General features: G+C 35.0%; 1 protein-coding gene across 5 annotated transcripts in view; it reads right to left on the reverse strand.

Moving 5' to 3' along the window:
* LOC126759962 (phospholipid-transporting ATPase IF) overlaps positions 1-22191 on the reverse strand; it is a 38520-nt gene extending 16329 nt beyond the window's left edge. The window contains exons 1-3 of one of the 5 annotated variants that reach the window (XM_050475244.1): positions 10485-10611; positions 7817-8689; positions 1061-1271 (exon numbers count right to left, since the gene is read on the reverse strand). In XM_050475244.1, the coding sequence (XP_050331201.1) occupies positions 1061-1271; positions 7817-7957 (352 nt within the window). In that variant the 5' untranslated portion in view covers positions 7958-8689; positions 10485-10611. Of the gene's footprint in view, positions 1-1060; positions 1272-7816; positions 8700-10359; positions 10612-16379; positions 16616-22085 lie in introns of those variants that run through there. The other 4 variants (XM_050475243.1, XM_050475242.1, XM_050475247.1 and 1 more) reach the window with 4 other exon arrangements.
* Between the last annotated feature and the right edge of the window lie 4996 nt (positions 22192-27187).

Genomic DNA, 27187 nt, shown 5'->3' on the forward strand with positions numbered 1-27187 from the left:
TGTTGAAATCAATAAAATGTTTGATGTTTTATGCTTGTTTTTGGTTTACATGCTTTAAGGGGGCATTCTGGTCAAGAAGTTTAAAAAAATCGAATTTTTTTTTTTATATTTTCAAAGTTTAACTATTCAAGAATATGTGTACAAGAGGATTTTTTTAAAACTCAAATTATTTTCGGAGATATAGGCATTTTTCTGAACCGGCATCCAAACTGGTTCGGCCGGAACTAATCGAACAAAAGACTTTACGCGAAACTTTTAACGCGTTTTTTTCAAAACTGACTTTTTCGGAAAGATACCACGATTTCTCAGGTTCTACTGGACCGATTTACTTGATTTATAGAGTCTTCTTTATAGGCTTGTCTATGGTTGGAACTAGCCCCATCCCCAAATTTTTATTTTTATTATTTTTAAAAAATTCGAAATAGTCAGAAGAAGTGATCCAAAAAAACTTTTTTTTCAGGCAGTCGTCATTTTGTGAAAAAAAATTTTTCCCCACTTTTCTGTAGTTCCGGCCATTGCGACATTATTCTAGATTAATAATCTTTTTTTTTTTTGGTTTCAGATAACTAGGAGGGTTGAAATCATGGGTATGGTCACGTGGAAATTTTTAGAGACCCCCACTTCGTCAGCTCATAGTTTTTGAAATTTTTTACTTTTTTCAGTTTTTAATTTTTTTCTGTACTCTTCTAAAATTAACAAATAACTAATAAAAAAATGTATAGTAAAAATATTAATTGCCTTTTTTTACGACACTTTAAAAATTACCTGAAATTCATGCTTCTAGACCAGAATACCCCCTTAGGGTTCTCAATGTAACCGTCGCGTAGTTAAAGATTTCGCGTTATTTTTGCAAAATTCTGTTCATTCACGTCGCGTAAGACCACTTGCTAATTACTCGTTATCTGGCTTTTAGCACTCGCCAGTTCATACAAACACATATTTTCGCACCCTCCCGCCATTTGATATTCAGTTTATTTAAATATATTATTTATCTAATTTTTAAGTAAAATAATTGTGGCATAAATAAGTTATATTTAAGATTAGGCTAAGTGTGGCTTACCGATTACGAGTGATATGATAGTCATAATTAGAAAGTAAAAATTCGCTATACGTCGAAACTGTTCGAGCAGATTTTGTGGCAGGAATGTAATTAGTGTATATTTTGTGGATTTGATGCGGTTTAATTGCTGTCGGCCCTTTTTCTTCTTCACCTCCTCATCGCCGCCAATTTTGATTTGTAGCCAATCATTAATTGTACTCACACGGGAACCCTAACAAAAGAAAAACAAAAGTAATTTAAATTAAATTAAATAATTAAATGAAAGTACATTTTTTGTAAGTGCAAACTAAATTAGGGATATAAATATTTCACACAAATTTCCGTTATTTCAAATTCATTTCACATTTATTTGTAGAGCATAACTAGTAACTATTTCCTTTCCAAATTCCAAATAAAAAATATACTTAGTAATATTTCTAATTATCCCAGATACAAATCGATACGTCAACGATGGAGCTCCAGCTGTATTAACAACATTTATCGAGTAATTTTACTGTTATTAACAATACTTATCGGCCGCGGATAAAACAGCTTTCATTTGAGCGTGTAAAATAATAATAAAGAACTATAAAAACTCTTTAGGAAAATTCATTACTATACCAAGCTCCCAACTGAAGTATTTATGTCAAGTTTAGCCTAAAATCCTTAGATTCATATTGATTATTCATTTGTTTAGTAGTTTGTTTTTTTTTATATTTATGTATGTAAAACATAAATGCAGCATACAGCATCTGTCAAAAAATTAAAGTGCCGACGTTCTTAGTATTTAGACGACATATTTGTCCCTTAAAATCATTTCAAATTGACAAATAAAAAATATTATTAAAAGCTCTATCAAGTCTATCGTTATTTTACCAATAAAAGCACAAAAAATTTCGTTTTGAACAAAACATTTAAATTTCGTTCAAGAAAACAATTTTAGTATAACAAATCTGATCACTGTCAACGAAAATGGAGACATTTGCAATAAAAATATTCCGCAGCTCGTGTCGTGCCGCCGTCTTTGCGATCACAGCTTTATTCATGGCGTCCAAGTTGAATTTTGAACTTTGATATTATTACATACTTATAGCGGAATTTTATAGAAAACTTTATTTTTATTGTTTGGGTTTAAGAATTTCATACGATTTTTCCACTATCGTAGCTAATCCGTATGAACGTAATCGAACGTAGAACTTATGTACCTCTTCGGGTATTACCGAACATTTCATACTCTTGCGACATGCAAGGTTTAAAGCCAGGTAACGGTTATTTTAGTTATTTTTTTCTTTTATTCATTCTAAAAATGAGTTAACATGCTTTCTTAATTTCATTAGATAACTGCATATATGCAAAAGTCACACAGATTTCTTCATATTAACATTTACCTGATTCAACCCATTTATTACACTTATATATGTCCAACTGTCAGGAAAGGATTCTTTCTGAATTTTAATTATATATATGTTACACACTGACCGATATTTTCCGTCAAAATATATTAAGTATATAGGGCCTTGAATAGTTTTGGTTCCATTGCACTAATCGTGCAACCTTTTATCCCGTTATATTATTTGATTTTAATTTTTTATACTGTGGAGTATAATGAAAGGAGGTTGTAATGCGATTTCGCCCATTGTCACACTGTGACATAAGAATGTCAGAGAAATATCACGTACCAAATTTGGTTGAAATCGGTCTGGCGGATCTCGAGAAATGAGATTTCACCTAAAAGTGGGCGGTGCCACGCCCATCGTATAGTTTTCACCCAAACTGACCCTCTTACACCATCTCGGGGATAGAATTAGTGTCTCTGGTGTATTTACTTATTGATTCATCGCGCTTTTGGTAGATATTAACAGTACCGTTATATGTGGAGGGAGCGGGGTTACCACCCGATTTCATTAATTTTCATACCGTCACACCGTAGCAGTTCTTATAATATTTGTGTTAGGCTAATTGGGTTATTGTAGCCTTAGTGGCTTAGGAGATATGTACATTAAACTAGTTAGAGGGCCGGGCCTCGCCCTTTATTTCAAGAGTTTTTGTCCGCAGATGTCCCTTGTTACTGCGATCACCTTTGCGAAATTAAAGTTTTATACCTTAATTTGGTGTATAGTTATGGTACTTTATATGTTTGCGGTTAATAATGTTTTGTGGGCTTGGCAGTTGCATCTACTAACGCGTACTTGTTTTTGCCAAGGAACGCCCATACCAAGTTTCATGAAAATCTCAATTTTTACTGAGCTACTCGGACGGCCGACGCTCGGACAGATAGACAGTCAACCGGATTTCAACTTTTCTGGTCATTCTGATTATTTATATATACTTAACTCTATATCTACCTCGATTAGTTATAGGTGATACATACAAACGTTTGGTGGACAAAACTATTATATGTACTCTGTAGCAACATGTTGCAAGCGATACAGTAGACAAAAATTTTCCGTTAAGTTTTTTACAGAAGTGCTAAATGTATATTAAGAGCAAAATTAAGCTGCTTTCACTGCTTTCTATTGGGAGGAAATCCGTTGGCAACAGAAACCGAATGTCATAATTTTTAAATTTGCAAATAAATGAGTTAATGCTCCAATAAATTCAAAACCGGTTTTGTGAACAATTGAAAGGATCAGGTGTTCTCCCACAATCGCGATTAAGCTCATTTTCACATAAAAATATGTATTATTATTATTATGTTTGCAGTTTTCGACTTTCCACCAAGCCTTATGACTATTCATAGCACTTCGAATGATGTGCGCCTAATCAATTAACGCTTCCAATATGTTTTTAATTTTTCACTTGCTTAGTAGATTTATCTTAATTTACTTGCTGTTTACTACATACATATATGCATATACGAAAACCGTTTTTTGTTCGGTCAGTGCTTCCAACGTAAACACATTCAAGCGGTGTAAAAAATATTTGTATTTATCATTTACAGTTGCAAGCATATGTTATTGAGGAAATACAATTTCGAAAATACTCAAATGTTGTAAAAAAATTAAATTAATTACAATATATAAGCATATTTATAATACCGAAATTACATATTTATGGTTTCAAGAGTTACTTAATTCATTTTCGATGCAGCAAAATTGTAGAAGACTCATCTTAAACTGCAAGCAATCAATTCAAAGCGAAATTGTATATCTCACAAATATAATATAATAAATAATTATTTTAGATATAATATCATATAATAATTATTTTGGATCATTAGCTTACATAGCTCTAGACACAATAAAAATATAAAAGTAAAACTAGCGCATACTATTTTTAATCTTAAGGAGGGAGCCTGCTTTAGAAGCTTAAAAAATCGATTTTTTTGCTTGAATCTCTTTAAAAATTATCTAAGAATATGTCCCAAAGTTATAGATGGGAATTCGAAATATTGTTTCCGAGCGCCAGAAATTGCGACCAGCATTTGACTCGCCCGCCCTCATTTTTACAAATGCACATGGATAGAAAAAAACTAAACGCATGGAATTGTTTATTATCTTTGGCATTAATTATCAAAGATTCTATTTAAACCAAAAAAAATAAGAAAAATCAAGTTTGAACATATTTTACACAACATAAAGTAAAATTTTTTTTGGTCAAATACCACATTTTTTCAATTTTTAAAAAAGTATAGAATTTTACACTTTTTCCAATTAAACAAGATGCTCATTTGTCAAATATATAACCAGCATACAAATGAACGATGCCAATTGCTTCCCAAAGGTATAATATCAAGATTTCGTTCCAAGAAATTTTTTGATGTTTATCAGATATAACTATAAACACGAAATTTCTTTCTCTTTATTTACCATGTTCAGAAAAATCCTCAAAAACATCGATTTTTTGAAGGCGCTAAAACAATAGCTTAAGTTAGCCCTGATTTTATGATTTATTATGAATTCCATCTAAAATTTAAACCAATTTTTTTTTTGATTGATTCTTTGAGGCAAAATATCGAAACGTATTTTTTCTTTTGACATAATTTCAAAAACTTTGGAGTCATGATTTTTAAAAATTTCAAAGCAAGAAAGGAGTACTTTAAACATTTGCGTACCAGTCCCATAGTTTTTAAAATTTCGATTTGAAAGTTTGTACCCATCCTTTTCTCCACAAAAAGCTGCAGAACCGCCGATATCTGTAGCATGTAGCTACCATGCAAACTGAACGATCGGAATCAAGTGGTTGCAGAGAAATCTTTTTTTCATTTGATGAGATATCTTCACGAAATTTGGCATGGTCTCTTGCCTTAGATAATAATGCAAACTTCGTAGAAATTGCTCGGATCGGATCGCTATGGCATAGAGCTGCCAACCAACTGAATCAAGTTCGTTTTTAATCTTCATCATTCGCGCTCCGAACGAGCGATTGTCCGTACTTAATTTCGCGCTATACGCGTGGAGAAAAGCTCACAGCATTAGCGGCAAACGCGAGGAACAAAGTTCGAAAATCCGAATCTACAAAGCCCATTATTTGCATTTAATAGACGAATTTAAATAAATGCGTATAAATTATCGGTTAGCTTATACTAACTAGCTTACTTTTTAATTGCAGTTTGGTAGATTTGGAATTTATAGACTTAAATATAAATACGTCAATATATTTACCTATATTTTGGTACTTGACGAGTTGAGATTTACGTACCCTGTCCTTCCTCGCATATACTCAATATATTAAATTTCATCTCTTTGGTTGGGGTTATTTCTAGTTTATCGGTATAGCGCAAGATATCGCAATATAATCGATAACATTTCGATTAGCATTATGGAATTCAGAAGAAACCCACAGTACTAATACATATGATGGATATAATGATTTCCGCCATATAGTGTGATTTTAATATAGATATCGGTTGTAAAACAGTGCATGTAGTAACTCTAATTAATGATTTGACCAATACTATCAGTTAATAGGTTATGGCTGTAATGTAAGTTTTGGTTGCCAGGAGATATTTACACAACTTTGGGTCATACAAACTTGGAGAGTATACAAAATTCGGCTATTCTCAAACTTAGCACTTCTTTACTTGTTACTTCATGCTTTCATTATCACAATTTTCTTCGTTTTTCTATAAGATTTTATCAGCTCAACAATCAGTTGTCTTTCGCAAACAATTTACGGTGTTTTTTTTTCATATTTTCAAAGATAAAGCAGCTAAAAACAGCGAAAGAATCAATAGTTGTTAAATATCATTATTTGCTTTATGACGATTCTGTACTCAAAGGAAATACAATAATATATTTTTAGAGCTTACTAAAGCTGAGGCTTGCCACAGCAAGCACCGTTATCTCTCAAAAATTATGACGTGTCACTCTATGTACATACATATATCTGATATCTTTATGTGACTTGCGTGCTGATTCTGACGTCAACAAGCTAATGGAAGTATTTTTTTTAGCCCATTCCAAATGTAAATTCAAGTACAAGTTCCTAACGACATTTTACATAATAAACGGGGTAACCACTGGGCGCTCGTTTTATTTATGGAAGCTGCGATAATCGTTTTTGGTACCGGTATCATATGAACTATGGTCAAATACTCACATATTGTCTGATATATACAGTATAAAGTCACCCGGAATTTCGCAAATATTTATATTAAGGGGGCTCAGGGAAATATTGACCTGATTCAAAGCATTTTTAACACACAGGGATACTATTATCAAGAGAGGATGTTCACTAAGTTTAAATTGTATATTCCATAAATTGAGAAGTTTTGGTCAAAAGTCATCTATAAATAATAGAGTATACCATATATCTGGTATTTGGCGGCTTGAACAGTTTTGAAAGAATTTTTTGGTCATAAGGTGGCATGCCTTAGGGCAAAGTTTTATCCCGTTATATCAAGTGCTTCTTGATTTGTGTACTGGAAGTGAAAATCAGTGAGTGAAATCAAATAGAATTTAAATTGTGCTATATAGAAAGTAGGCGTAATTGTAGTTCGAATTTCGCACTGTGAGAGGAATGTCTAGCACCAAATTTAGTCGAAAACGGTTGGTCGGGTTCCGAGATATATGATTTTACCGAAAAGTGAGCGGTGACACGCCCATCATTCAATTTTTAGCCCTCGTGTGTAAAATTTTATGTCTCTGTCATATTTATGTAGTTGCTGAGTTATCACACTTTTATTATAATAGTTTTTAACAGTACAGTTATATGGGGACTAGACGGTGTTATGCCATTTTTACAGTGTCGGTAGTAGTGTTTAAAGGTTTTGTACTGAATGAGTCCTATTGTAGCTTTGGCGATATGTACATGAAACCTATTACGAGGCGTGTGCACGCCTACTTTTTCAATATTTTTTAGCGCACAGGTGCCCCAACCACTGCAAACCCTGTGTCAAATTAGATATATCTTATTTTAGTGCTTAGTTATGGTACTTTATACGTTTTCGGTTAATGGCGTTTGGTAGGAGTGGCAGTGGTCCGATTACGCCTAATTACGAACTTTGCTCTTTTTGCCAAGGAAGAAGTTTCATCAAGATATCTATATTTTTACTCAAGCACAGTTTTCACGAACGGACGGACGGACAGACAGACCCGGATTTCAACTCGTCTCGTCATCCTAATCATTTATATATAGTATACATAACACCATATCTATCGATTACTTTTAAATAAACTTTTTTATGTTGGTCGAGCTCTGCTTGGTAGTCCCCACCTTAAAACTTAAAACTAGTGAGCGACATATTGCAGAAAAGTTGAGTGCCACTTATATTATTTTTTGGTGCTACATATTTTATTTACACTTTTCTTTTTCCAATATAAATTTTGCACACACCTTATGCCATTTCCAAGAGAGGCTATCTTTAACGAAGGTCTTCGATTCATCCGTATTGCTAAATAGTGGAAACCCATAAGTTGCTGTGTTAACGCGTCGATAGCCGCCGGCAAGATGATCATGCCGACCCACAAAATTCATTTTCAGCTGGAAACCCGCGCCAAAATCACAAAAACACGACAACCAAAAACAAAACGGAACTCTACGAAATATTTATATTCCAACTGTTGCCGATATTATCATACATATTTTCTTCTAAAACACATTAACGAAATCACAGTTGCAAAAACAAAGAAACAAAAGGTAAAACTGCACGCTTGAATAGGATTTTGATTTCCGCAAAAAATTTCACTTTATTTCGTTGGCGCGTTATGCGTAGCATTTGTTGGAATGTGATTTTGTTCAGCGCTGCTTTTGAACTGTCATAAGGAATTCCATTTCAGATTCATTCAACTAAATACACTGGAACGTCGCATACAATTTCATGCGGCTTTGCTGCTCCGCGCATGCACCTGCGCCACCAGTGTAACGAACATGTTGTCAAATCACAGTTAAAGTCTGTTTAGCGTTAGCCTGTATAAACTGTTGCAGAAAATTACGCTGCCGCAATTTTACGCGAGTATGCGAGTTTAAAATATGTTAAATATCATCACTTTCTGCGAACTTTTTTAATAGTTTTTTTTTTATTGGTTGATGCTGTTTTTGGCTTGTTATTATTTTTGTTGTTGCTTTTGATTTTATATAACGGTGGAAGAATTTATTTGCCACACTTTTTATTTTTACTGTTTTCAAAACATTTGCACCACTTATTTACACCTATTTAACTGATCGTCAAATAGCAAGCTGGCCACCCGCGATCCATTTTTGGCGAACCTAGAAGTAGCTAAGGCCTACAGATGAGTCTACGTATGTTTGAATCAAATCAAATAAGTATTGTGTTTATGTTTCACTTTGCGCCTCGAGCATTCAATGGCATTAGTTAACACCTAATGCTAGAAGGAACTCTGAACAAAGGTTTGTAAAGCTTTTCAATTAACATATTATTGGCAAAAGTATACCGAGCGTATGGCAAGTTTTTCAGCTCGTCTCAAAGCTATAAAAATAAATAGGTTCGTAAGTTTTTATTGACACACACGAGCCTTACTTCACCAGCTTGTCACTCTTGAACAATCTTAATGTAACGAGTTATATTTAGGCCACCAACTGGGATTGGCAACTTCGTGAGACAAAGATTGATATAATTATTTGTATCGAAAGAAGAACGAAAAGTTGAGACAAGCCAATAATGTGAATTGAATCCTTAACTTCTGGCTCGTGCATAATCGCTTAAGTATGTCGTACAATTTTTTTTGGACACTCAAGCTCCCAATAAGCTTTTTATATTCCTTTAGGACAGTCTACGGAGTTCACAATGAAATTGTGTATTGTGCTCCCTTACAGGAAATGGTCCAAAATTATATGGATTTAAAGAGATTTGTTACTTTGAGTGTTCCAAGTATGCTTTGTGAGGGCACAGATTTGGAGCAGACCGATCTGCTTATAGAACATGCTTTGCTATAGTTTTTCAACAAACCAAGAGTATCCAAATAACTTTAATTTGATAAAATTAATAACATTTAAACTCATAGAGTTCGTCCCTGCGATAAGTAGCAGAAAGTGCTAGAATGTTTAAGGTAAAGTTTCATGAACTTAACGAGCAGATGATTTCACGTTTTTGGCCGGTAAAATGGTCACTAAGATCGTGTAATATTACAAGTTAGACTTTCTCCTGTGAAAATATCTAAAATGTAAAGTCTATGCTGACAATCCCGCTTCGATTAAGGCCTTGGAGCAAAATATCACGCGTGTTATTCGCCAGTTACCAGCCGAAATGCTCGAACGAGTCAACGAAAATTGAACTCAATGGATGGACCATCTGAGACGTAGTCGCGACCAACATTTGAAAGAGATAATCCTCAACAAATAAATGCCAAAAAATGTTCTTTCGAATGATAATAAACATTCCCATTAAATTTGAAGCGTCTGTGTTTTTTCTTTAACAAAGTAGGGAATCCTGAAATGGATCACCCTCTACAGTACCATACTCTCTTCTAATAAAGTACTTATCCTATGAAAAAGTTAGGTTCATAATTTTCTCGAAGGTGAACTAAAAATATTAAGAAAAGATCTAAGTAACAATAAATATTCTCACATTTATTAATCATCAGTTTACTACTTTACTTGCTCCTCTGCCAAATCTATGGTAGAAGAAATGGTCGAGAAAAATTTATGTATTTTTGGATTTTTTAGAAAACATACTGCAATGAACAAACAAATGATTAAATCTTCTTCTCATCTATACCCGAATATTTCAAAAACGAAATGCAACAGCAGATTTAATTTAGGATTTCACAAATTTCATCATCTCAATGTGTTTTTCCAATCATTTCACTTATAAATTCAAATTCAATCAGTTGTTATGCTTCAATGCATTTTCGGGCACTATGAATAATTTAAACATCATATTTAATATTTCTCTTTTGTTTTTTATTTCTTTTGATCACCATGATATTTATTTTCAAATGCCACATCCACACAAACGGTTTCCTCTTAATGACTTTCAGCCGACCGGTCCAGCTGATCAATTAACTCCGGCAATGCGCTGCGATCGAAAGCCAAATTTACATACATATTCGTGTTTGAAACGCTCGATGTAGCATGAACTGCATGAACTACATATGTAGGTATGAAGGCGCGTTTATATGGACTTGAGTAACTATCCGCGGAATAGACGCCTAGACGCTTTCAGTCGCACGATTCCCCTAGTACTAAACAATTCAAGCGAATGCTGAACTTGAAATCTTCTAACCAAAACAGATTTTACGCTCATTTACCTCAGTTTTCTTCGATACAACTCACATTTCTTTCATGCGCATGTGTGTGTGTGTTTGCATGTTTGTTCGGCACACTTCGAGTCTGGCGCACATCTTTAGCTGAGAGCAATGCTTTCTTGGCACAGTTAATTGTCCATTTTCTTAAGTTCCACTTGGTACTGTTATGGTGGGGCAAGCAGCGGCATAAATACACCTATGTAGCATACAAACAGATATAAACGGGTCTTGCAACAAATCAAGACCAGCCGGAAGATGTTTTGTTCTCTCTCAAAGCTAGTCGCTCTCTGACAATGCGAGCTATTCAATTTTGTTATCAAATTTTTGTTTAACCTGATTTTTGTTTTTCATCGTAACTGTTATTTTCGGTTGATGATCTAAAAATAATCTCATAATTCCAAGCTCTCCATAATAGTAAGGCTTTTAGTTGTTAGGGCGGAAATGTGTACAAAAATGTGTAATTCCAAATGGACCTACATACATATATTCAAAACATATACGAATATGTATATGCGTAAATATTGGCAAATCGCAATATTTTATTTAATTAATGAAAGTAAGTAAATATGTACATAAGGCAGAACTATATACATATATTTGCTGTACATACATATGTATGTAGTATGTATCTAGACGTCACTTTACTTTCATTTTATTTTTTTAATAAAATATTTCTTTCTGTCATCGTTTATTACTTACAGTTCAATCAACTATGACGTCATGTGAGTTTATGCAACAAATACGTGCTATGTGCTTTTAAATTAACTTTATTTTCAGTTTAATTGTGGCATATACCGGAGTGAGAGCATGACTTTGAGAACAAGCTTTCAATTTCTCACATGTCTATGTGAGTAGTTTTGTATTCAAACGGTAAATTCATAAGCTTATACTCTTACAAATGTCTATTAAACTGCACCAGTCAGATCTCGCTTATTGTGGGTGCTAAAATAATATCTCTCAAAGCTACTAAAATTGGTCGGTAAGATAAGAACCATAAATCTTATTAAATGAAGAAATAAAAATACAGTGAAAATAAATATACATATGTACATATTAGGGTGATTCAAACAATTTTTTTTTTGTTTTCGTTTGGTACTCGTAAAAATAGGTTCCTAGACACCTCTAAGAAAGCCTCTCCAAACATGAGTTTTTAATTGTAACGGTAAAGTCCTCCTACATACAGTTTTCTATTTTTTGTTATTATCAGATAAAAAAATTTATATCTCGCTTCCAACTACTTGAAAAAATATCTCGTTCCTTAGATTTTGTAGGAAATTGATTGCTCTACAAAAAAGGTCTATTATGATTATTTCGTAAACCCAAACCTTTGAAAGATATTAACAGTTAAAGTTTGATTATTTTTGGGAAAATTTTTTATTTCTTATGAATTTTATAACTCAATGAAAAAAAATTATTATGAATAGATTTTTGGAGAGGCTTTCTTAGAGGTGTCTAGGAACCTATTTTTCAGAGTACCAAACGAAAAAAAAATTTTTTTTTGATCCACCTTAATATGCATTTGACGATGAATATCTCGTAAACGCTTAACTTAATCGAAAAATCATAAGAGACCATTTTTAAAGAGCTGTAACTTTCCTACAAAACTATGAAGTTTCATAAAATTTTGTGTGCGAAATCACTAATGCCGAAACGTTCAGAATATTGAAAACGGGCTTTGGTGATAATTGTTCGTCACAAGCAAGTGTTTTTAATTGGTACAAATTATTCAAAGATGGTCGAAAACGCGTTGACGCCGAACCACGTCCAGCACGGCCCTCAACATCAACTGAGGATCAACACGTCAATAAAATAAAGGAATTGGTGCTTAAGAATCGACTATTAACTGTCAGAGATCTTACTGGCATCGTTGGAATATCGGAAGAATCTGTGAAAACCATTTTGAAAGAGCATTTGGGCGTAAGAAAAGTGAAAGCACGATTGATTCTGAAATCACTCAAATATTTTTCGAAAAAGCATCGCATTAAGGTCTGTGAAACAATGCATTTCGACAACCAGGATGTCATGAAACGTTTTATTACTGGCGATGAGTCTTGGATCTATGCTTACGACACAGAAACAGACGATCAATAAGCCGAATATCATGGCAAAGGTGAGCCTAAGTCGAAAAAATTACGTAAAAGCAGGTCAAAATCAAGGTTATGTTGACAGTTTTCTTCGATTATCGAGGTGCGGTGCATTCCGACTTCCTTCCGACCGACAAAACTGTCTTTCTATTTTTTGCTCTTGTAGTACTAAGGCTAACTTTCATATACCTAATACTATATATTGTATTAATTTCTGCTTCCGGTTGGCACTATACCGGGCATACATATATCAGTTCATTAGTAAGATATCTGCAAGATTAAGTTAACATATAATAATAGATATTCTTTTGTTTAACGGAGAAAACGTGTCCCACAAATTATGAGATTAAGACCATTCATATAAATATTAATTTAAACTTATGGAGATATTAAGGGGAATATCGTTCAAATAGCAAAAATGTATATCGTACGAGGAAGGAAATGGGTTAAGCAAGTTGGACCATAAATACGATTTTAGAATTATTCGAATATGGCACCACCTGACAGTTCACTTAGCAAGCAGTAATATAAACTTTCGAGCCTTAGAAATAACCAGCTATTCTTGAAGATCTTCCCTACTTAAACACACCCCCAAAAAAAATTGACCTGCTTCCACATTATCTCTGTTTCATCGATCTTGAAAAAAACATTCGACGCTCTAAAACATGAGGCAATTTGGCGAGCTCTTGCATGCCAGGAAAAATAAACTAACTCATAAAAGACTTGTACTCAGACGCTACATGCCATGTGAGGCACGAAAATTATTTGAGTAATAGTATCGAATAGTAGTATCTCCACTCCGTTGGAAGGACTAGGTGGAGAAGGACCTGGCTACGCTTGGAATATCCAATTGGCGCCACGTAGCGAAAAGAAGAAACGACTGGCGCGCTGTTGTTAACTCGGCTATAATCGCGTAAGCGGTGTCTACGCCAATTAAGAAGAAGAAGAATAGTATCGAAGTTCAAACTGGTGTGAGACAAGGCTGTGTTTTATTTTTTTTTTCTTATTTAACTTACTGTTTGACCCTGCAATGCGAAAAGTTTGACTAGCTAAATGAAAATGGATCGTTGAGTAAGATCCAAGACGTCAACACAAGAACAGCCTTAGACTGGGTTCCTCAAGGGAGTCGCAAATAAGGGAAACCAGGCAATACGTGGAGACGAAAGCTGAAGCAGAGTTGCAGAAACAGGCCTTTCCTGGAGACAAATTGAGTTCCCATTTTCTTTTATAGTCCTTAAATCAAACTAGTATATTGAAATGTAATGGTTTGGCGCACGACCGAGGCGGTGTGTGGCTTGTGGCGCCGTCCTGTTGGAACCACATATTGGCCAAGTCTATATCATCTAATTCGCGCCAAAAATATTCGGTTATCATTGAGCGGTAGCGATTCCCATTCACAGTAACGTGCCAGTCTTGATCATCATGGAAGAAGTATGGGCCAATGATGCTACCGGCCCATAAACCGCACCAAACCGTAATTTTTTCGGGATGCAATGCTGATTCATGGAGTACATTGCTGCCTAACTAATAGCGCATATTTTGCTTATTGACAAAGTGTTTCAGCCAGAAATCAACCTCATCGCTGAAGAAGATTTCTCGATGAAAATCGGGATCATTTTCAAGTTGTTGCTCTGGACGATTCTGGTGGTTAAGCGGTTTCAGTTCTTGCGTCAATTTGATCTTGTAAGTATGTAGGCCAAGATCTTTTTGAAAAATGTACCACAACGAGGATCACAGAGATGGCCAACGCTTGAGAACGATGTGTGAGAGACTGATTTGTATCTGTCTCAATTGATACGCTAGCTGCAGCAATATTCCCGACACTGCGGGCACTTCTATGTCTCACTGGCACGAGTACATTCTGTATTATACCTGTGAATTCAATTTTTTCCACTAGAAGATCAATTGCTAATCTGACAAGACGATTATGACGACCACAAATTGGACATAGCGCTCTGGAAGTTGAGATTCAGTGGCCTGAATTTTGGTAGTAAATTTTAACAATTTCGACTCGTTTTTGGATCGTATATCTTTCCATAATGAAATAGCAAACCCTACTGAAGAGAAAAGTCAAAAGACCTGCTGTCCCTGCTTTTGTAGTGTCGTTATTGAAAAATCCGTTATTTCACACCTCTAATTCTTACAAATAGGAAGAGTTTCTCACGCGCGGTGCCTAAAATTACTCTGTTCTTATTTCCCTTTACCCTCCTTAAATCAGAATATATTGAAATGTAACGGTTTCACTAACACATGCACTGAGTCTATATGCAGAAGTGCAAACAAATAAAAATATTCTGTTTACATGTACCTAACGCCGCGCTAATATACTTGATGTTCAATTAAGACACAGGTCAACACAGTTATATAACAAACGATTACAAATGGCACCGATAACAACAAAAAAAAAACACAAGAAACTAAGGTATTCTAAATTTAAATCATGTTCGTTACCCACTATCATGTTCGTTACCCACTATCGAATTTGGCGCCCCTTTACAACCTTTGCTAACAGAGATAACTTATCAAATACCGGGAATCGTAAATGCAGATATCACCACCACTGACTTGCTGTTATTATTTGTTCACTTGAATTACCAACATTTCAATATGAGCATTAGTCATACCAAACACAACATAACTTTTTTATCTATAAATAATTACGCAAATATGTACTTTTAAACATGTTAGAGGGTTTAAGGAATTAACAAATGGACTATGGGTTTTTCAAAGTATATAGCTACAAAGCTAGATAATTCGGAAAGACATGTGAAGAGACTTTTCAGTGCCAAGCTCAGTTGAATGGCTATAGGAGGCTAAAACCACGAACGCTGTTATGGTGAATGATATTGACTTCCGACACACAGAAGAGAGTGGATGAAAATCGAACCAATATCACGGCCACAAGTTATAGTTAAGCTGAAAGCTTATAAAGCTATTTCACTATAACAATAATTAGGCTATAATCGTTTCATTAGTTCCCCTAGTCCCCATTATTAAGACCTCTTCAACTGCCGGTTGACTTCCGTTATGATTTAGTATTATATTATAATATATACTCAGTAAGTCAGGTATCTCTAGGTAATTAAATACAGATTTTCCTTTTTTTGTTTTTGCGAAAATTAGTTAAATCGGTAAGGCGATATAAAGTAAAATAAAGTAATAAATCTAAATGACTCCATGACCTATGTTATAAGCTTGTAAGATACCCAATATAATTGAAATCGATTCATAGTTTCTTCGGGTAACGAGCATTAATTTCATACGCAAGATCTTTTAACACAAAATTTGAAGCATTTCACACCCTTCGACACCCACCAAGTGCGAGAGTACATATAAAATGTTCAGCTGCATACGAACTAAGACCTTCCTTTAATCTTATCGAAATATCACTACTACAGTCACCTAGTCAGATAGCGTACAGTTTATTTTATGTTCCTTATATTGCTATAAATATTTTTAAATAATAACCATTTTACATATTCCAGCATTAGACGGTTAAAAACACTCGGTTCCGTTCAAAACTTAGCCCTGCTTACTTTCAATAAATAATTTGCTAACGTCAATAATGTATTAAATATGTATTTTATAGTTTTTGCTGGTGTTACTTACTCTTCGACCGCATAATGTGTTTAAGACCTTTTCCATTGTGAGATTTATCACGAGCTTAGAAATGAACTATCGGCGAGTTTCTTTTCCGTACAAAATAAAACTGTTTCTCTAACGAATCACAAAAACACATCCGTTCGTTTGCGCTAAGGCAATGTTCACAATTTCACCGACTAATCCACCAGCACAAGCACTTCTAGACTACATATGTACCTATTTTAGTATTTTCAAATTCTAGTAAATCGACTCTTCCTATTGATTTCAATGAAATGTGGGAATAGCAACGCGCTAAAAGCACTATCGCAAACCCATAAAAATATTTCCTAATCTCTGATAAAATTGACTGACTAAAAAGAGCGGCGTTAACAAAAAATACACGACGTTTCATTTATAAACAATCGTTGCTAAATGTTTCTGCTGTTTTCATACGGCAATTTTTAACCGATTTCATGCAGTTATTTATTTTTCTTTGCCGTAATATTCAAGTGCGCGTACACATGTCCTGAGAATGAGCGAAAACAGCACATCGACACTCCAAAATCAAAGTTTGCAGTAAATAAACAATGTGTATGAGTACAAACAAACAAGGTACAAAATGTAACACTCTTTTTATTTAATACTCGTGCAAAAGTGGGATCGACAAAACCAACTGACACTAAAGGTGTAACTGAATGCCATTCAGAGGAACTTCAACTCCCCAATATCGTTTGCTCTTCAGTACACCGATAAAGCCGCGTGAGTCGGTTCTCCCGCACTGAGGCAACAAGTGAACTCAGTCCCATATCTACTGATTGCAAATGAGCTTATCAGGAAGATAAGAATCGTGAGCGTTTCATAAAAACGGTAATTGCGCTTTTCGAGTGAAGAATTTACATTTGTTTGCAGTCTGACAGTGCCTAACTACTACAATATTAAACTAAACGAGAGCTACAGAGAATGAATGAAAAATTGTTAATTGTTTATTATTATATATACAAAGTGTTTTCCAAAGTAAACAGAACTTAAACAAAAAATGAACAAATGGTTTTTTCGGCAAAATCTATTTATTTTATGCAAAATAGTCTCCTTCTGCTTCAATACAGCTTTTTGCACGGTCCAAAAGCATGTCGAACGAGTGTTTTAGCTCGTTCGTTGGCCGGTATGGCTCTACGTCTACGTCTGCATAACGCTTTTCTTTCATGAGCAAATGCATTTTTCCAAAAAGGAAGAAGTCGCACGGTGCCATATCAGGTGAATACGGGGAGTAGTTAATGGTTAAAATGTGGTTTTTGGTCAAATAGTCGGCCACAAGCGTCGATCGATGAGTCGGCGCATTATCGTGCAACAAACGCCAACTTTCATCTTCGCGATATTCGGGCCGAACACGTTGAATACGGCGCACCAAATGCTTCAAAACTCCAAGGTAGAGTACCGCATTAACGTTTTGGCCGCGTGGAACAAATTCTTTGTGAACAATACACTTGAAATCATAAAAACAAATCAGCATTGTCTTCACTTTTGACTTCTCCATGTGCGATTTTTTGGGTTTCGGCTCGTCCGGTGCCTTCCATTCAGCACTCTGGCGTTTCGTTTCGGGATCATATTGAAAACACAACGTTTCGTCACCGGTCACAATATTGTAAAGGAATTTAATTTTTTTCTCTTTTTTGACCTCTTTAATGATGTCCTTCGTATGTGAGATTCTGAGAAATTTTTGGTCATCAGTCAATTTGTGCGGAACAAACAGTGCACACACCTTTCGTAAGTCCAAATATTCGGGCAAAATGCGATAAATCGATGTTTTGGAGATGTTCAATTCCATTTCCATGAATTTCAATGATGATTTTGGCTGATTTTTGATGAATTCACGCACAGTCAATGCAATTTCCGGTGATCACGGATTTTGATTGGACCACATGTTGGTCGTCATTTATGTCCTCTCGACCACTTTGAAAACGTTGAAACCACTCGTGCGCTCTGCTACGCGATAGGCAATCATTGCCATAAACTTGTTTCATCAGTTGAAACGTTTCGGTAAAAGTTTTACCAATTTGAAAACAAAATTTAATGTTGGCTCTTTGTTCGAAGCTAATTTTCGCACCGATAACACAAACATACTGACACTTAAAACGCAATAACTTCGCTTCCAATCAATAATTCTCACTGGACAATCGATAAAGATAGTAGATTCTAACGCACCAGTAGACATATAGATAACGCCACCAGGGGCGCTAGATTCAAAAAGTCCTGTTTACTTTGGAACGCACCTTTTATGTCCCTCTACCAATATTTAATATACTTTTTTTACTCGAAAAAAGCATTTTTATTTCAAAATCGACTTTAAGATGGTCCATAAAAGTTATTATTAAAGTGAGGAGAACATAGACGAGATAATTTGAATGTTTTTTCTTTGTTAGGCGGAGGGCGTAACCATTTGCTGACTCAAATATTTGCAAACTCATTTTAGAAGCAGAATATAGTTTGAATGTTAGTTTCACTACTCGTTGCTTTCAAAGACTTGTGAAATAATTATTCAATAAATTTATATATTTAATTATGAAAATTATTTGGCTATAAATAATTTATGTATATGTACATTCGAACTAGTTTTTGCACCCATACCAAGAACCTGCTAATTTTTCGGAACGGCTGAAATGAACTACTTTAGCATATACATAGCTACCATACAAACTGAACGAGCGGAATAAAGTGCGTTTTTGGAAAGCTTTTGTAGTGGACGATATATCCTCAAGAAATTTGACATGAGTTATTATGTAGGGCAATGCAACCTCCGTTCAGATATCTTTTATAGAGAGTTTTTATAAGAGAGTACATAGTACGTACATCAGAGGCAAGAACGCTTTGTCACTTTCGATACCAACATTTTTTAAATCAGGCTAGTGCTTTTCAAAAAATACATCTTTGACCCCATGTATACATGCTATATATATATAGCATCTCTCATATAAGTATAAGTATAAGTATAATACAGTTTTAAACCTTTACAGTTTTACAGTTTTTGTATTTTACACACCATAGTTAAAGTGTTGTTTGAAGTAAGTTCATTTTTGTACTAGGAAGGTATTGTTTATATATTTATTTAAAGCTTGCTTGCCGTCATATTCAGCCTTGAGACACTTTTCTATATATTGAGTGAAACCCAGCTTGAAGATATGCTTTGCACCCACCCCTAACCTATTGCGTGTATTTTTCGTTTGCAAAATAAAACCGAGAGCAAAACCGACTACAAAATAAAACCAAGAGAACGGCCCTAATACGAGTAAGATGCAGTATAAGAACCCTATGGCCAAAATTCTATTCCAAGACTAAGTACCATGAATTTTGCAAATAATAAGATTGAAGTTAGTTAATATCTTAAATTTTTTTGCTGTCTGTTTAAAGTAAAACTTATATACTTCTAAAAAAACACCCTATTCTTTACAGAAGTTAATTCAAGCACTTTATTTGAAGAACATTCAGAAGCGTATACGAATATTTTAATTAAAGAAAAGTGAATTCAGATAAAAGCGAAAAAACTGGAAGAAGCACGCTGTTCGCTATGTTCGCCAGTAAAAAATAAAAAATAATTTTAAAATCTGTATTCTGAGTTGATTGACTCTGAAAATAAGCGAAGTCGGATTATACAAATATAATATAGTGTTTATGTCTAAAGAAAAGTTTTCATACAAGAATTTAGTTTGGATAGTTCAGTTTGTATGACAGCTTTAGTGCCCCGATATCGATGATTCCGGCCTTCTCCGGCAAGCAACTTATTGGGGTGAAAGGACGTGTGCAAAATTTTAGCTTGATATCTCAAAAACTGAGAAATTAGTTCGTGTATATACATGTATATACTTTGTGGAGTCTCCAACGGTTCTTTTTTGGCGTCAAAACTTCTTTGCAAACTTGATACACCCTGTAGGGGTATAAAGATGATATAATAATACAAACGCTATTCTCAAATTGTAGATTTGTAGCATTCAGAAATCTAAATACAACTTCATTCATAGCAATAAGTATTTGAAAACTAAATGCCGGGTGGATGTTTACGCCAATGTCAAGAATGAAGTTGAGTAATAAACTTGAATGTAAATAAAATGTTTATTTGCAGAGCCAATAGGCTTGATAGATACTTAGTTACTTACAAATTGTGTAGTTCTTGAGATAAGAAGCCGTATAAAAGGGAAGCACAAACATATCGTATAAGCTGTACATATTTACATATGTATAGGTAGCCCTTCAGTTTTGACTAGTAATTCTTAGACTGCCAAATCAAAATTAAAATGTATCGAACTAAAAAGTTGTCTAACCATAACCATAACTCACTGACTTCTTATCGATTGCTAATCAGTTTTCATCCCCAAATATTCCATTTTCATATTTTAACACAAATATATCAATTTAGATGTTGATATTTTTTCATATTTTAACACAAATATATTTATCAATTTAGATGTTGATATCGTACGATTCCTAAAAGTTTGTAGTATATTTCTGCTGGTGTACTTAACACAAGTTGTTAACCTCGAAATGATTGGAAGGTAGAAGTTCCTGAAATACCTAACTTTGACCTGACTTTGTATAAGGACTTACTATGTTTCACGGATTATTATTTCTTTATTCTTCAACCATCCACACAGGGTTCTATTGAACAAAGAGTGTTCGGAGTTTTCATTAGACTCCAGAGAATACGATTTAATTTGTCGATCAACTTCTAGTTTCCCACACCCCTCCATTAAATTAAAATATTTTACTATAAATACTGTTGGATATATTTCAACCTAATTTGTGTGGAAGCTGTGCTCGATTTCATCGAATTTATTTGTTGTAGACGTTTGTAAACAACTTCCTGAATTCTCACATTAAGTTCAGTTGACTTTTTATATGAAACTCGGAAGATATACGATATAAATGAGTCTGATCTGGTCCGGTTCACCACAACCACATTTTCCACCTTTCCGTCGGTATAACAAGAGTGTTTTAGCCGAAGCGCAGAGTTTCTGATTTTGTCGCTACTGCAAATATATATTCTTCTATTGGTTTTTGCACTATACACTAGTATACTATATGCAAGACTATCCTTAATATCCTCAAACTTAAAAAGAAAATTGGTAAAATTCTATAAAAACACATCTGAAGTCGAAGGCGGCTAAATTAACACTTTTTGGTGAAAAATGGTAAAAATTTGGTAAAACTTGGGGACGTACAGTACGAAAAATCGAAGTCGTATCAAACACGAATAAAAATGTTAGTGCAAAGCATTCTTAGCTTAGATTAGATATTAGAAAAACGTCAAATTATTTTAGTTGCAAAGCATATTTTTATGTGTTTTCTTTATTGAATGAAATAATTATTTGTTGTCATAAATGTTTGCTGATTTTTTTTAGATAACTGTTTTGAAACAATACGCTGATAAACGTTAGTCAAGTAATAAATTTTATCGATTGTGAAATTAATTTCACAATTCTTAAATTTGCTCGGCCCAATCACAAATCAAAAACATACCACGCCAATATAGTTTTAACTTCACAAAATGGCATCCAATTGTTCTCAATTTCATACATGCTAAATATTTTTCAGCTTAGTGCCGTACAAATAGGCAACTCATACTTGAGCATATTACAATTTTAAAATATACGCTTAGTACAATGGACTTACACTGCGTATACGTAACATAAAGCTCGGTTTAATTGATGGACAGGCGTTTGTGGGTGATCAACTCTTACTTACCATATTTCACAGTTGCTTCCTTAAAGTCACTAAAATGCGCGGTACACTACCGTTATTTCTTCTGTCACAATATTGCACAATAATAAGAAATCGAATAACACCAAATTTTCAATAAACGGATTTTGATTCACTTTAAACGAAACGCACAGTTAACCTTTTTTCCATAACTATTTCGAGTTTAAAATATGCAAATATCAATAAATAATTTCGTGTAAACATTTAGTTTTTTTTCACTCTCACATGGAATTATAGGTTAGTTGTTCCGCTCCTTATACTCGCCATTCTTAAGCCGCCGAATCTATTGATAAACTGTTGAATGTGTCAAACAGAAAACATATAGAGGCCCATATAATATTCACTCGACCACACCACATGTTACTCCGTTATCAATATAGTCCGTCGTGTACGTACATATGTATACAGACATGTCTCCGTTAGCTCTCAGCGGACGCCTTGCTCCGATAATACCAATATGCATGTGTAGTTACATATAACCAAAATTGCTAATAACACTGTCACTCATTTGTAGATATTATCGTATATAAATATAAAATTTGCAAAATTGTTGTGTTTCATAGTTTTTTCTTAGAAATTTCACGTCTGAGCAAACAGATTCTCCCCACTTCACCATTAGGGGTGACAATATTAGTGATCGCTTAGTTGCTTGACATCCGCTAGTTCTTGTTGAGAGGCCGTTGGAGTTATTGTCTTCACAGATCGCATTTAATCACGATGCCGACATAAGTACATACATACATACATACATATGCATATAGTACGTAAAGGCGCTTGACGCTCGCAATCATGTTTTTATATGTCAATACGCAATGCAGGTATGAATGAATGGCATGTTTGTGCTTGTGCTTTTATATAATTTTGATAAAGAAGTTTTGTGAATGCAATAATAAGCCGGCAAAATAAATCGAGGGATTAGTTTACAGGGAAAGTGAACGAAGCGAGTGTTGAAGTAAAAGTGTACATATGTACATGTATAAAGTCATTCTGTCTCTTTCAACCGATGTCAGTGGTTCGATGACGAAGATCTGACACCTCCTAGCCGAGGGTGTTACACGCACCCTGCCTACTGGACTAATTTGTAGGAGGTAAATTCGGCTGTATTTAGACGGCGCCTTCCTAATACAGGGCCGCCTTAAGAAGTGCGGTAGCCTTATAGCGCTATGGTGCTCTGGTGCGTTGGACTATCAGTTCCCCGGTTCAACCAGACCAGTGAATGCTTGTCTTATCGGTAGCTCGTAAGAACAGTATGGACAGCTGGGTAAGTAGCAAGAAGAATGGCCAGCACCATTGCCGACGGAAGGTTGTGAAGGAGGTTTCTAGCCAGTGTAAAATGGTACATCAGGAACCTGAGGAAGGGTAAACCACCAATAAAGCAAGGACCCTAACACTGGACAGGTATAGAGGAGACAACGACTCTCCTCAAAGAACTGAGCGTATTAGAGGGAAACCTCACCTTGCAGGTCCGCTCTAGAACAAAACTCCGCGCCCAGCTGAAAAGTGATGGAGCGGTCAAATTATGCTAAATTCACCTGTGAGGAAGAGGTACAAACTGCTCTCTCAACTACAAGTGACTGCAACAAGAGGAGGCCAACACAAACGGCTATTGCTGCACATGTAGCGTAGGCTGTTACTCTGATCAGGCATCAGAATGGCGGTACTGCCTAAAAACTATCCAGCTGAGCCTATGGAAGCTGAGATGTTGACTACCCTTCCATTATGAATCTGCTGCTGAAAGGCTGGAAGCATACCTTATTTCTTCTCGGGTTTCTTTTTCAGGTCAGGTCTACTGCTAATAGACTGCAAAGATAAGGAAGCATCATCCTGGGCGACGAAGACTGCTCTAGCCCTCTGTACCAGGAGAGGAGGAAATACTGCTAACTCCCACGCAGGTAAATAATCTGACTAGGTGTTCGGCTTATTAAAATGAGAACTTAAGTACTTCGACCTAGACAGTCATAAACAGCAGGGAGCGTTGCAAACACAACAACACTGATTGGGATATTCTAGCGTTAAACACATGTAAGTTAAGTGTTTCTTCTGCTTGCAGGAGACTGCCTCCTAGGAGAATCAAGAGATCATTCATTACGTCGACATCCAATACATACATAATACACCGACCAGACTACGGTTACAACTAACTCCATACACGCACAGACCAGCATACACAGTGGAGTCAAACCACCACCCACTGTAAACGAATTGCTCGAGTTGCGAATCTAGAGTAACCAACAAACTTCGTTCTGGATACTGTTTAAACTCCTATCTATTCATAATCGTTCCCGACTCAGTAAATATATGTTCTGCGTGATGAGCAGATCTTTAACCACCTCTTTGTATGCCCAATGAATCCCACTCACCCAATACCTCTCCCTCTTTCTCTATGTCCGGACGCCGTCGAAACGCACGTTACCCTGGTCTCTCGTTAGATGATTTCGTTGACAACTAATTTAAGCCTTACTACCTGATCTTACTACCTTACCCGCCTTATCCGTCAGTATTACTATAAAATACCTGACCTCGGCCGGAACATTTGAAACATATACTCGTAACATTCCAGATTTCGTAAGGTCATTCTCACAAGCTCGATCTTCTTGGTTTCCAGCTTTATTTTGTATAAAAATTTTCTTCAAACCTACAAGATAGATCTCTAATACTAATGCAGAAAGATGTCCATTAATGCAATAGGGTGCTAAGGTTTAGTTTTCAATTGTTGCAGATCTTGGAACGAGTCCTATTGAATAATATAAATTGCACTGAAAACGAATCATGCACCGTTCCCACGGCAGTCGGGTCTACGTAACCGGAACGGACCGGGATTTTTTTTCTGCATGGTCTGTCAACTGGGCAGATTTCTGCCGCTACAAACAACAAACCTATATTGAACCTTTTATAATATATTACAATTAAATTATTCATTATCTTTTATGTCATTAAGAAAACGCTAAATTAGTCATACCAAAATGTATTAATATATTTAGATACAATCATAAAAAAAAAACAAAAGTACAAAATGACAAACTCTCTTCAGAAAGTGAAAATGATAGCTGAAAAACATTGTATAGTTGTATGTAAATACAAATTACTGCAGCAGATAAGATTGTTAGTCACCGAAGTAGAAATTCCTCTGTGTTAGTAAAGTCCGATAAGCTTTTAGGACAATGCCTATATTTCCCATAACTTGTAATCACTGCTTTAAAGGTTGGTGTAATGAGCTGGTGTTTTGTCTGATTTGCTGCCATGTGTGAGCATTAATTTTATTATCATAATTTGAGTCACGTTGCTTTTTAATGAAGTTTGCGCGGCACCTTATATACTGGAGCTAATTTTTATGAATAAAATTATTGATTTCTGGTAAGGATGTGTTTCAAAGTTGTAGTTTAAAATATACTCAAATGTATTATTCAAGTTTTTTAATAAGTAAAAGCGGCAGCTTTACATCTGCCCTACTTGGTTACATTTTTTAACTTCGGCAATCCGGGAAGACGTACAAAAAAATTTCGAATCAGTTCAAATGATCAGAAGAAATTGTTTTCAATGTCCTTAAGCATATACGGAATTTTAAAACTATTTTCAATGCTACACGCAAAGAAAAATCTTGAAAAACTGCAACAGAAATAGGCCGCAGAATTTATACTTTCTCGCGAAGAGACCCAAAAAAGAGTTCCACTGACATTCTACAGGAAATTCAAGGCGAATACAACATGCAAATATCTAAGAGAACAATTGCCCGGCGTTTGGTCGAATCTGGACTTCACGGCAGGGCAGCAAGCAGGATACCACTTCTGACTAAAATGCAAAGTAAACAACGCGTAGACTTTTCCAACTCTTATTGGTCTAAGGCAACAAATCAACGGAGGTATGTCGTTTGGAACGATGTAACAAAAATTAAGCGCATAGGTCCTGATGCTCGAAGGTATGTTCGCCGTCTAATAACTTAATAATTTGATCTCCGCTTTATTCTACGCGTAGTTGAGTATGGTGGAAAATCAATCATGGTGTGGGGATGTGTTGGTCCATCCCATAAAACTGATGGAATTTTAAACAAGTAGAAATAGATCGACATCCTATAAAATGTCTTGTTGCCATTGGCTGATGAAAATTGGCCTGTTATAAGGAAGATAGCAATTCAAATCATACGTCTAAGTTGGCACAAAAGTTTTTTGAAGACAATACTATCAATGTTTTGGAGTGGGAATCACCTAGCCCGACTTAAACCCTATAGAACATCTCTGGGTAATGTTAAAAGAGTCATATGCACCAATATCCCTAATATGGATGTCCTTTGTGATGCAATTAGAACGGCATGGCAAGCTACGCCATTGGTGCGCCGTCAAAGTCTTTTAACGTAAATTCGGAATCGATGTAAAGCAAAATTGAAGTAAAAGAGATAACCAACAAAATACTAACTGAAAATAAGCAAGTTTTTGTAATATCATTATTTTTTGTTTATAAAATATTTTCGTTTCTAATTAGTTGTCGCACTCAAATCGTTGATTCCACATGTTTTTGTTAAAATCTTCAAAACAAAAACGAATTTTAAACAAATTTTTACCATTAGAGTTTAAGTTTAACATAGGTTTCAATAAAATAAATGAAAATACAATAAAAATACGTGATTTATTGGAAAATACACCATCATTTACTTCAAAATAGGTGTCGTTTCTAATTAGCTGTCAATAGCGCATATATGTATGTATGTATATAAATGATCAGGCTGACGAGAAAAGTTGAAATCCGGTTGACTGCCACTTAAGTAAAAATTGAGATATCTTGATGAAACTTTGTACACATGTTAGCAAAAACTTAAGACGGAGTTCGTAGATGGGCGTAATCGGACCACCGCCACGCCCACATGTGTGTTCGATCGGTATGTGTGCGATTGCTACTTATTTACTAGTGTATGAAGAAACGTAAAAATTTGCAGCCGGGATGGTATGACAAGGTTTTCAAGGGACCGTGGTAAAAATTTTACGATGGGCGTGGCACTGCCCACATTATGGTGAAATATCTAGGCGCCCGACTAATCGATTTCCATAAATTTTGATAGTGGCATTCCTTTTATATTCCTCTGTCTCGCATGAGCG

Source organism: Bactrocera neohumeralis, chromosome 5 (assembly GCF_024586455.1).
Source record: "Bactrocera neohumeralis isolate Rockhampton chromosome 5, APGP_CSIRO_Bneo_wtdbg2-racon-allhic-juicebox.fasta_v2, whole genome shotgun sequence".
In the NCBI taxonomy this organism is placed as follows: Eukaryota; Metazoa; Arthropoda; class Insecta; order Diptera; family Tephritidae; genus Bactrocera; species Bactrocera neohumeralis.